Below are 14,004 nucleotides of genomic sequence, written 5' to 3'. Positions count from 1 at the left end.
GGCACCGCCGGCCTCTTCGGCAGTCATTATATAATAATAATAATAACAATATAATATATGATGTCAACTAAAATAATGCTATATTGACTGTTGAAAAAATATGCATTTTCTGTTATATTTTGTAGGGATAGAAAAATCGGTTCGCCCGTGTGTCACTGCGGCCAATCGTTATATAGTAATATTACAATAATTTATAGTACACGGGCGCTTTCGACGTCGCCGCCGGCACGCGAACGGGCGGATGGATAGATGAGCATTCGCGACGAGCAATACAATAATAATTGAACAGTGAATATAAATTATTATTATTATTATTATTATTATTACGATTATTAATAATATATTGTTGAGATACGCTCGATGATTTTCGAGTATTGACCACGCCCATCGCCCTCTTCCGTCACAAAACCTATTACGCGTTCTCGCCTCTTACGTATGCAAATTGGCTCGTGACAAAGTGTTCGTTTATAATGTACGCAAATTTCATCGTACGCGTGTATATGGGTTTTGTGTGGGTGTGCGTGTGCGTATGTGTAAGTTGCGCACGCCGTCACGGGGATGTCGGCTGTGGGTGCCTCCTTGTTAATCTAATAACACTACCGCTGCGCCGCCGCCGTTAACTAAATCGGCCGCCGTCACCCTCTTTTATACACGTAATATTGGCGGCGCGACGTTTAGCTAGTTAGATCCGTATTGTGTGCGCGCGCACCCACGACTTACGTATACACCAATGTTATCATTATTATTATTATTATTATTATTATTATTATTGTTACTGTTACTGTTATTATTACTATTATTATCATCGGAAGTCAGAAAACTGTATAATATGTACGGCGGAGTCAATCGTTCGTGCAGCGCCCGCGGCTGATCAAACGAACCGGAAAATATTACAATATAATATTATATGTTATCACTATTCACTTTATTATAATTATTGATTATTATTGCTCTTATATATATATCTGTTTGAATGTTCATCCTACAGTAAATAACTACACATTTTCGCAGTAAAATTACATAGGTATTCAGTTGGACGGATTTGTACAAATTAGTTATTACTAATATATTTTACTAAAAACCAACATATTTGTAATCATTCTTGTAATAAATATATACCTGGTTAAAGTCTTTAAAAGAATGGAAAATAATCGTTGAATTAAAAACGTAGGTGTTTTTAAGGTTCGAAAATTGTTCGGGGTACCTACAATATATTTTGTGAGCAAAACCACATCATATAACACGTACAATATACACTGACGAAAAGACTGCTGTCACCCGCGGGCTATATAGTCCCGACGGACACTCGATAACTGGTAATTCGATAAACGTTGGGTAGAATAAACGAATTTACTTGACCGTTCGACGAGTGCATTTAAACGCAAAATCAAATTACACCAGGCGGTAGGCTGGTAATGTTTTGATTGACATTTGTACGGTGGTCAAAGTGTGGTCATCGCCCCATATAAAATTTAAAGAGATATATACCTAAAACTAAGTTTTTCATGGTATACCGGCAGGATCATTAAACGTAAAACGTATCAAAAAAGTGTACTCAAGAGATGAAAAGTGTGAATAGTGTGATTAAAATATTTTGAAAATTGGGAAGAATTTCAAAAGACTTGAATAAACCGTGTTGGTTTCTTACCAAAAGTCTACAAACATAATTTATTGGACCTGCATTATAGATGTTTAATTATGAACAATAATGAATAAAGTACCTACCTACAGTAAAAAAAATAAATATAAAATATTTGTTATTAATATTTTAAAAGAACATTATATATTACACAGAGCATACACACATCTTTTTTATTCATATATTAATTATATTGATAATAATAATGTAAACTAATTTTATTTTCTATATATATTTCCAAATTTTCAATCCAAAGCAAATAATATGTATCTACTTAAATCATTGGGCATTATATAAACACTTCTGCAGAAGTAATAATTTTATTAGACAATTTATAAATAAATATTATTTATTATGTTTATTCCTTGTGGAGTAACAAAACGTAAAATAAGATAATATTTTAATGTGCATGTTTTTGTTTATGGTTTGAATTCGGTAATGAAAAATGTAATAACTTTATTAAATAGCGTGTAGAGAATTTAATGTTAATTTTTTTCAATACCTATATTCACTTTATAAGCTCTTCATAACTATAATTTGTTCAAATTATAAGTAGAAATAAGAACATTTGTAAATTGCATCGTATAATTTGAAACTGTATAAAGAACACATTATCATACTTTTATCAAATAACGAAAAATGCTTAAAATTATATGTTTAGTCCCTTTTTTTAAATTTCAAACAGATCTGCCCTTTAATTGAATGCCGGTCAAGTGTAAAAGTTATTTTTGTCTTCCTTAATCCAACCCCCAAAAAAACTGTATTCGCGCACCCGGAAGAAAAAACGGGATTTTACAATACGGAAGTCAGCGCAGTTAAACTGAGTTCGTCAAATTAGTGATTGTCAAAAGCAACGTCCACGACAAGTGCAGACATCAACCCCACAAAAATAAACTATATTAAAAAGAAACGTTACTCTTTACAGTCTGTATTATAGAACGTTTTAATTTTATTAAAAATCTTCTATTATACATCAAAGATATGGCTTTAATAACTTGTTTGGACTAATATAAGTTATGTAATTAGCAATAGAATATCCAACTAATTGAACCAATTAATGTCATAATCGTTTCCCACATATTTATACATTTACTATTTAGTTTAATAAAATGTGTGTTACTTTACCTTTTAGGTTTTTCGATGCGGATTGTGGACCATCCCTAGTCCATGGTGGGTCACCGTGCCCTGAGAAGTCTCTCAGTTTCAGGTACGATATTGTCAGCCGTATAATGGACGCTTTATCCAACTGCGATGTAATTGCTGCAGGCAGCGGTAGCATTTTGGCCAGCTCGTAGAACTCGTAGTTCTCTTTGCCCCGTCTTGACCTAGCTGCGTCTCGACTTTTTTCTTTTCTCAACTCAAGTATTCTAAAAAAAAAAAAAATTAATAAATAAAAAACAAATTAAAATTAAAAACCATAGATATCCGATAAGCCTTATAAGAAGTATATATTCACACATAATATCGATTAATGGGAATAATAAATTTAATGGAACTTGTTGCTGAAACATATTATAAATCTGATGATTAAAATGCACGAGCTGTCGAGAGTTCGTTTTTAATTATTAAACCATACACACGTAGTCGTCTTCGTCAATAATATTGATCAAGTAAGTAACCGGACGAGTCCATGTACGGAATAGACGGACGAACCCCCGAGCGTTATATTCAAGTCACATGCGTTGATGTACATCATATCGCACACACTGCGTGCCGGCTAACTATTATTACTTTTCTCCGGATTTGTCAACAATTCAAATTTACCGGTTTTTTGATCGTATAATATGTTGTATCGTTTTATTCTTAATACTTCTACATATTATTATTTCGTTGTCGTTGTTGCATATAGAACGTATAGAGATGGCGAGAATTTGTTGCCAAATACAATTTGTATCATGTGCATCATGATTCATGACATATGTAAGTAATAACCTTACATAATACAACGCCTGAGGGCGGGAGAGCGCGATGTTATGTTTAACAATCTGACCTTAACAAAATTTTCAAATTTCCAACTCGTATAAATAATATAGATGATATTATAGTTAATACTATAGCTTATCAAGTTTAATATTTATTTATATAAGAATATTAAAGAGTCAGGTATCAGGAAAGTATTTATTTTACTATTTGCTGACTGTAATTTCATTAATTTAATTCATTTGTTTATTTGAATTATATCGGAAATCTGAACCTGATAATATAATTTAATAATTCACTATTATAATACAATACTAATTACTAGTCATACAGTTATACAAGTTATACATTGAACACATTTTAATAAATCAATGCATATTCGAATATCAATATTTAAATAACAAATATATTATTTGAATTCGACTGGGGTTTTTAGTATATCTTATAAATGTATAATGATGAATTTATTTTTTTTTTGCCATTTCTGAATGTGGTTGGCTGATACTGGAGTATTTTACACGACTGACGCAATAGACGATCTAAATACGATAGGGGACAGTCAATATACTCAATATTTATGAGCAATTCGTGTTGCCCGAAGACCATTTTATTGTGTAGACGACAATAGGTAGGTATACAATTTTTTTTTCATTATTGTGATCATTCATATCATATTCTGACACGACCATTTTCGGTATTATGAATCGTTAAATTATATATAAGCTATCTTTTTTTTTACACCGATCGTATCATTTTTCTCACTAACAACCTGGTCAGAAGAGCAATAAATTTCCCGCCTAGTACATATTGTGTCAAGAGCGATCGAGAAAAAAATACTGTCAACGATACATTAAAAAATAATAATAAATAATGAACTAAAAATACGATATAAACATTTTTTTTAAGCCACAATAACGTGTGTGATGGGAAAATAACTTTAGGTAAATATAATCATTACGTCGGTTACCAATTAAATATATAACATATAAGACCCCAGAAGTTATTAGAAGAAAACGGATTTAAATTAATAAGACTGTTTGTTTTTAAGGGGAAAATAATGTCCACCGATATCTGCCGATTTCCCTTGGGAGTGACTTGACCCAACATTACCCTCTCCACACAATCAATTGCATCCGAGTCATATATTACATATATACTGTACATTTAATCAAAAATATACTCTAGGATATCATCCTCTTATATTATATTTATAAACTTATGTGTATACATTCTAACAATAAATTTAAGTTATTATTGTTATAAAGTATATAAGCACAACACGATATTTTTTATTTATTATAATCGATCCATGCAATAGAAAGTTTTAATTATGATTTAAAAAAATGTACAATTGATTTCGCATTAATAACAACTATAGGTACTTGACAACTGACAATAACTAAGAACTACTTACTATTTTATATAATAGACAAACGAAAATTCTAAACATAAAACAGATCCAAGCGGCAAACAGACGCATTTGGGTTATAATTATGATATAATATAATTATTGGAATATATAAATATATAGTACGTCGTTACATTAGATACTTACAACAAGAAATGATAACCCTGAAATTCGTCTTAATAAAATTTATCATAAAATTCTAAATAAAAGATATAGCAATTCATTTTTTTTTTTAATTCATAAATATATATTCAGGTTATTTAGATATTATGTAGGTAATATTAAATAATATAAATATTCTGTGCTTTAAGATAAAATAAAATAAAATAATAATATTATCTTAATATTGTTTTTTTTTTATAAATTTATATACAAGATCGTTGACATTTGTATAAAAAACAATTAGTTTTCAATAAATAATTAAAAACGTATATAAATCATAATACAGGCACACATATAATGATATTATGACTTATGAGGTACTTTATGCACAGCAATACAGTTTGACATTCAAATATTCTAGTCATTTTTGGTAGATACTACCTGTATTGGTACCTATTTTATCTAAGGCCTAGGTATATATTGTCAAAAAATTTAAATTCTTATATACATTTTATATGTTGTCGATGTTTCACGAATTTTTATTCATGAGTATTTTACTAAAGTATTTTTTAAGTTCCGAATTTATATATTCAGACTTACAGTGATGTTCAACAATACGCCTCAAGATTTACGATAAGCTTGACAGTTGGCAATGACTTGAGGTTCGGGACTTGAGGTGTGTATTTTGAGATTTGACGGGTACATTGATAATGAAGTACATAATAATATAGACATTATGTCGTTATATAGCGCTGCCGTTGATTACTGCTGTGTCCGAGAAATTACGCGATAATTTTGCTGTCGTATTGGCAGCCCTTGTACGCGTTTCAAAGGCAAACGAAGTTAACGTCTGAACAATATATATATATATATATACACACACACACACGCACACACACACACACACACACACACACACACACACATACACGATCTGGTGCACATTGATTGGCGGTGGAGGAAATAAAAACGTTAGCGTTTCGGTGTACGCGAGGGGACAAGGTGTAGTGAGAAAATAGAAAGAGAGGAAAAAAAAGAAGGAATTATCAATGACAACGGTTTCCCCTTGGCGCGCGCCAGCCACTTGTGTTCTTCTTCTCTTCTTTTACGAAGCAAATTGACCAAATTGCCCGACCAGAGGCGGCGGCGAAGTTCCCGCGGGACCGTACGAGCTGTGTCGGCGGCCACTCGGCACTTTGGACCCCGCGCCAACATACACACCGTGTTTATTAGGTTACCGGTTCTCTTTCGAAAAACATTTTCGCTTTTACAGACGGACTTATATATATGTCTGTGAGTGTGTGTATCTGCGAGTGGGTGAACATCGGAAATGCGCGCGTGTAAAAACATTTTAAGTATCGAATGACCGCCGACCGGCAGTCATATTCCATTTAAATATTAGGTGTTTCACATATACACCAATTCACCACAACTATATGACTGATGATAAGTTGATAACCAAAAATGATCCATAGTATGTCCACATATCTTAATGTCTATAATTCTAGACATTATATCATTATGGTCTAAGTCTAAGACACAATATACAAAACGTCAATACTCGACTACAAGACCTATAAACCCATGGGTTAGGTTAGGATTGAGTGCACTCAAATCAAATTAAGGTATTTTAATAATAGTTATTAAAATTGTACAAAAAATGCTTATTAGTGTTAGCTAGTTGTAATAACACTATACATTTAAAGAATTCAAATTCAATATTGAGTGGTTTTAAAAGTATTAGAAATTGTTTTAATAATTTCTAAAATATAAATTTTTTTTTTTTTTTTTAAACAATATTTTAATTACAACTACCTTATAATACTCGTATAAAAGTTAATATCAGCCTAATGCATATAAGCATATTGCATATATGATATATCAAACTTTTATATTATAAAGTATCAATATACAGAACTAGATTAATACTTATTTATACATACACACCTAATTTATATGATCAATTATGTAGGTACCTATATGAAATATTATTTTCCCATATAAGGGATAGGAAAATTTTAAATTGATTTTTATATAATTTTATTTTAAGTTGGTCTAAATGATATACCTACTTTTGTTTTCCAGTTATCATATATAGACGTACCATTTATTTCTTACTATCTATAATTTAACTTTTGACCAATAGTCAGATGTACAATAAGCTTACTCTTTAGATTTGATTTCTAATTTACTTTATCATAATCGTTTATATTATAATAATAAAAAATAATATGCAAAAAGTATTTTAAATTATAATATTGTAGTGAATGTTATTAGTTTGAAAATGTTTTTTTTTGTTTTGTTATTGTTCTTTTTTTCGAATACAAAGTAAAATACAAATGGCTGTTGATCTCATTTTATATTAATAACATTCCGTTACGGATCACATGAAACGTTGTTTTTTTATATTCGTAGACATTAATTTTTTTCTCTGTTCATTTCTATTGTTTGTTCGACATTTTTAAGAGAGTGCGAGAAAGACCGTGTTAATTCAGAACAGCTACCGGGTCTTGTCGCCTTTGACCTGGACTGAAAGCCGCCGCCCGAGTGTTTGATTAAATAATCCATCATCAATCTTTTCTGAACAATAAAAGATTAAAGAAGAGAGAGAACGATCGATATAGAAATAAGGCAAGGGAAATATTAGAATTATGCTCTATTCATCCACTATTATACATATTTTTATTATTATTATATCTATAATAAATTCTGTTAATTTACAACGGCGTTGTTATAAGGTTGTAGGATCGATTCTAAGGCGAAAAATTTTGTACGTGATTTTTGTTATTTTCACTAGAAATGCATTTTTCTCCCTTTCAAGTTTTTATGACGAGAAAGCAGTAAAAGCCAGCAAGAAGGTCTATTACCTGCAATTCATCGGAGACCTATGAAAACTGGACATCCTCGAAAATCGAACTTCCCGTGGGACTGTGTTTGCAACTTTTACAAACCCTCTCCAGTGTAGAAAATCCCACTAGACAATTTTATGTTATCACTCTTCGTCTACACAGCATCCAGCTTAAATTATAATTCTACATTTTTTACGTAAGATATTAATTTAGTTTATGTGCTATATCTTAATGGTATAAAATATCACAATCAAATTTATTTTAATGCTATATTCCAAATCATGTTCATAAAAAATTAACATTGTATACCTTATATGTTATCTATAAAAATATATTTATAATAATAGTACCTATATAGTATAATAAACGTAGAGAAGTTCTAAGACTATTCGTGATTCCCGGCAGCCGGAAGCTACTTATTCCATTGAACAATAGAAGAAGGTTTAAAATAATAGTTTAAAAAAAAAATCAATGATGGTATAGATTACAACACCCAAAACTCCCTAAGTACTGCGTGCTTATAAATAAACAAATGTTATGAAAAATAATATTAATTAATATATGTGTGTACCTTATGCAGTGTCCACAAAAACAGGGTATACATTATATAACTCATGCAGTTACTTATATTACTCAGTACCCTATACATATTTTTTAATTCTGTTTGTGGGACATGGGTCTGAACTGTTGGATCATAAATTCCTATGACTTAAAATTTTTCAACTCTTGTATTTTGCGCATGCACAACAACTTCATTTTAAATATGTATCCTTTTTTTATGGGCACACAGTGTGATGAGTATGTTTTTTATTTTAGAGAAAATATAACAATAATATTATATCATACAGGTAAACTGAATATTAATACAATATACATTTATGAAAAAACGTAGGAAATTGCTGGTGCGTGCGTGGCTTAACTTTATACGTAGGTATATATATAAGAAGACCGAATTATTGGTAATTTAATGGTTTATCTACATAATTTACTAACATAATATTGTTAAATGTTCATCGTTATAAATTTGGTCGGTAGTCAACAGTCAACTCAATACAGTGGTCCGAAGACGAAAAAAGGTACTTCTATGTTTATTTATGTACCTATTATACAGTTATGCAGTAATATAATATAAGCTATATTACTTATATGTAAAGTCGTATCAATATAAGTATGCTTCGTACAATATAAAAACATATGATCACGTTATATTCGATGGTGGATGGACTTGACAATAATATAATATAATGGGTGGTAATCAAAACGACACGAAAAGAAAACGGTGAGCAACCAATTACCTGGTGTGTGTGTGTATATATATATATATATACAAATAATGTATATAAATTACATACCGTTAAAGTCGGACGTGTCTGTGTTGTATTATTATTATCTTCGTCGTCGTTGTTGTTGTCGTCGTCGTCGTCATGTCATCGCGCGTTTCGTATATTATGTGCAAGGATTGGCACGCGGCACAGCTGACGACGACGACGACGACGACGACAACGACGGACGGTCGGTCGGAGCTGGTATCACGTGCGTGCGTGTACCACCGCCGCTGCCCGCGGTCACGTCCGGTGCGTATAGGTACGCGTACTATTGCTCGGGCGGCGATATTATAGGTACGTGCGGACGCACTATCACGTGTATTCGTGGACGATATAGTACGGCGGCGTGACGCGCGTCCTACTACACCCCCGACCGGTGGCCGACCCGCCCGCAACCCACACCGCCGGAGGGTCGGCCGCGACCTGACCGCGCTGCTGCAGGTGCCGACTCCGCTGTGACCGCGGAATCACGTATCTGTCCGATAACTGACCTCCTGTATAACGTAACACATTATACGCGCGATAATGGCCGGCCGGCGCCGCAGTGGCTGATACGAAGGTTTCGCCGCGGTTAAGACGAAAGTAATCGATTCTGCCATTTTTATTCCTTCTTATATTATTATTATTTACTTTATTCGCAAATCGTGATGTTTACGTAACCGTAACGGAGGTGTTTGTTGTTGTTGTTTGCAGTTTTCGCGTATACTGATGACGTGCCCACAGCCATAACAGTTACACATATATATATATATTATATCCTGCAGTGGCGTAAATTGGCCTGTGCAAACGTGTCACATGCTGATCACCTCATATTAAAGATACTTATAACAATTATCAGGTAGTACCAAATTATCGATCTGCACCATCAGAAAACCTTAAATATACGAATATCCTACTAATGAAGTTGATAATAATATAAGCGGTTTATAACCGTGTTAACTATAGCTGTTATCAGATAACGATAATTTTAAGAACAGCCAAGTTACCAATACTATACAACTTTTTAAAAAGGCAACTAACAAACCCAACTAATATGCAACTAATAACAACTAACTAATATGGTATACTATAGTCTATAGTTTATAGTCACTGATGAGTTTGAGAGATATATGCGATACACAATCTATCGAATGAGAACACGTCATATAATAGACTATTATAGTTTGAAATGAGAAAATGTTGCCATTTATTTAAAAAAAAAGTTTATAGTTTATATTTTATACAGACAATATAAACATAAGAGCATAAGACGTAGGTATATTAAGAGGACGTCATAACAGTATGTGTTGTCTTCGTCCTACACACGAACACAGACGACATAGCAAATTTTCGTTCGCCAGTTTCAAAAGTGTTAGTTTTGATATTAGAGTGAATTGATCTATTATCAAACTTTTAGGTAACAAAATTATCTGTGTTCTCTCGTTAGTTTTTACGATATTTTAATTTTAAAGCGAATTATGAGCATTTTTAAATATTAATGTTTTACCTATTCATAGCTAACTTAAAACTTAAAATATCGTAAAAAACCAACGAGAGAACAGATAATGTTGTTACTTAAAAGTTTGATAATAGGTCAAGTCACTCTAATATCAAAACTGACCACACCCTATTAAAACTAACGAACGAAAATTTGCTATGTCGTACGTGTGTAGGACGGAGACAACACATGCGGGTGCGACGTCCTCTTAATGCATAAAAAAATAAAGATTTAAATAAAACGTTAAAACTATGTCAACTCACTCAGTAAATTTTAAGTCAAATTATATAATATACATTATACCAGCTGTATAGTGTATATGGTCGGTAACTCGGGTTATCGTCGATTGCCTGAAATCTATATAAATCAGATTCGACGTTATGGCGATTTCCGACAGGTTTCAATTTTGTACAACTCGACCGATTATATTTCTAGAGCTTTATTATAACGGAATCCGTAGTAGAGCTGTAGAACTATAATATTCAACACTGATTTATTTTTCAAACAAATACTAATTTATCGGGTTTTTATTAGGTATTTGTTTACCCATTAAGTACCTATGTTTAAAACCATATACTTCTAGCACGTGTTAATACTCGTATCTACATATAAAAAAATATTTCTACAAATTACAATTGTTGAGCAAAAGAAAGGGGAATAACACTCGTAAAAAACTAACTTTATGGTGGGTACATTTTTAATCAGCCGTTGCATAGTCGTTTGTATTGTATCTCCAGAGGGAGGAAAAATCGCTGGTTTTAAAAGGGTAGTTTTCCTTGTTTCCGTCAACTCGATTTCAAGTTTAAAACTTATGTCGTTTCACGTCTCGATGATTATAAACATAAATATTATAAAGTTATAAAATTTAAATATTGTTGAAATAAATGATTTAATTGTTGCATTGGTTTAATTTCTCGACATATATAATATAATACCAGTTGTATAATGCAATATAAGGTGTGGTGAATTGGAAGTCGTCACTCGTGAATAACTTGTCACAAAAATGGATACAGATATTTATATTTGATTTCTAATGTTGCAATGAAAACAAGAAATACATTTTTGGCATCACATTATATAAAAAAAAACCGACTGTCCAATGATTTGAATTGACGTTTTAACAGAAACTATATTTCATATATTTAATGGGGCATATACATATATGTATTATATCAATATATTAAACTATTATAGTTACTAAAAATATACAACCAACTAAAATTATTTTCTGATTAAAACATATAGGTAGGCACAAGTCATAAAAATCAAAAAGTACGTTTACGGCTTTATCCATAATCACAATTGAGTTTCAAAAAAATAATATTAATCTAACTCAAGAAAAATACCCATTTATAATTTGTCTAAACTATAAGTAAATAAAGTATTTTAAACGTTCATATGTATATCATATTCCTAACTAAATATATAATGACTATATACACTAATAGAATAGCTTTATTATGATTTATGACCAAAATGGCATATTAGTGATAATATAAAACGTGATATATTATTAGGTTACTAATTATAATAATATTACTTAGAAATAAAATGTTAATGGTGCTCGAACTAACTATATAATTGTATATACAGCTGTAATGGATAACGGAAAAAATATTTCATTCGCTGCACACAGATAATATTGACACGGTCTCAGGTAATGGGTTGGTCGTTAAAGAAAAAAAAAATACGACTTGTATACGGCGGCGTAAGAAAAAGGGGAATTTACGAGTGTTTTTCAGCCACACAACCATAAAACTCGGAAATAAAGGCATTTGGTCAGTAGCAATGCAACAGTATTGAAGTCCCATAGGAATATAATGTGTATGGGCTAGGCAGACGGAAATGAGCTGCTAAAATACGGGTGCAACCGATACGATCACAGGCGCTCCGACGTTTGTTCTGTGCTGGACCGTAAGGTTGCGTATGTGTACCTACCTATTATCAACAGGCGATAATAAATAGCAATCCAGGAAATTAAAAAGAAAACACCAAAGGCGCCTTATTATATTATGTACCTTTATTTTGGTATGGCAAACTACAATACGTTTCAGTCGTTTCAGATAATAAAAAAAAAAACCTAATATACAGTAATACACTAATGCCTATTATATATACGTTGTTTGTCATTATAGCTCTACAATATCGATAGAATATCTTAAAAATCTTGAAAAAGGATTAGTTCTAATATTATGATGAATTCGACGTATGATTATGATTTATAATAGTATACGAAATCCGAGAGCATATTATACATGCAATATGCCATACGGAGACAAAAATCCATATTATATAGCTTAATGTAAAGTCGCGAAACTTTTAACTATGGTCATAAAAATATCTACTTTTAATTATTTACAATTTCCAAAGACTGCAGTGGATAAAATAATATAGGTAATGTTTCTAATATTTTAGATAAATAAACAAATTGGAATTTGTAGTTGTTATTTATAATATAATAATATAATATATAAGGTACATCCTAATATAAATAATAATATAACTATATAGTATCGTATTATAATGTAATATATATATATTAACGATTCGGTAGTAGATTTAGCGCGATCGGACAAAATAAGAAACTGCACCGGGTGGAAATTTTTTTCTAAGCTAAATTGATACAAAATTATATTTATTACTATATTGTTTGAATTTTTTTTTATATATTTGCATTGTTTATTATGTTATTTCCTAATACAGCTTATATGTGTAATTACGATTAAATGATAACAATACATTTGTCTCTATTTTAAGTCGTTCATTTTGTAAAGCCGGTATTACACTGAATCTACTTCAGTCGATCGACAAAATACTGTGTCGTCTCGAGCGTATTGTTGATTTGTAGATTTATTAATAAAGTATTATTATTATTATTGAGTTTGTAGAAAAAATTAAAAATGATTTGAGAATATTTGATTATTCAATTGGATTATTAACCAAATATCATATCGTATATTCGCGTAATTTTTATAGAAATTGCTGTAGCAATATTATTATAATTATAGAGTAACTTAAACGAGATTACTGTAGTCATTTCATAATATACATTATGTTTGTTTGAAATAATTATATTTCATTAGAAAAATCAAATAAAATTTGACTAGAGACGAAAAAAAGTTGCCTGTAGGCGGCAATTCCGACTATCGTCTACCACACAAAAAAAACTACATAATAAGTATATTATTTTAAGTTTTTTGATTAACTATATACAACAATAATATGTTCCTTTTAAATAGTTCACACTCAAATGACATGATATTTTTGGTTTTCCGAATAGAACA

General features: G+C 31.1%; 1 protein-coding gene across 3 annotated transcripts in view; it reads right to left on the bottom strand.

Moving 5' to 3' along the window:
• LOC132942962 (protein trachealess) overlaps window positions 1–14,004 on the bottom strand; it is a 136,477-nt gene that overhangs the window by 17,628 nt on the left and 104,845 nt on the right. For all 3 annotated transcript variants that reach the window (XM_061011685.1, XM_061011687.1, XM_061011686.1), the window contains one exon: window positions 2,765–3,006. In XM_061011685.1, the coding sequence (XP_060867668.1) occupies window positions 2,765–3,006 (242 nt within the window). The remainder of the gene's footprint in view (window positions 1–2,764; window positions 3,007–14,004) is intronic.

The sequence above is a fragment of the Metopolophium dirhodum genome, chromosome 4 (genome assembly GCF_019925205.1).
Source record: "Metopolophium dirhodum isolate CAU chromosome 4, ASM1992520v1, whole genome shotgun sequence".
NCBI classification, from domain to species: Eukaryota; Metazoa; Arthropoda; class Insecta; order Hemiptera; family Aphididae; genus Metopolophium; species Metopolophium dirhodum.
This window is presented reverse-complemented; position numbering and strand designations above follow the sequence as displayed.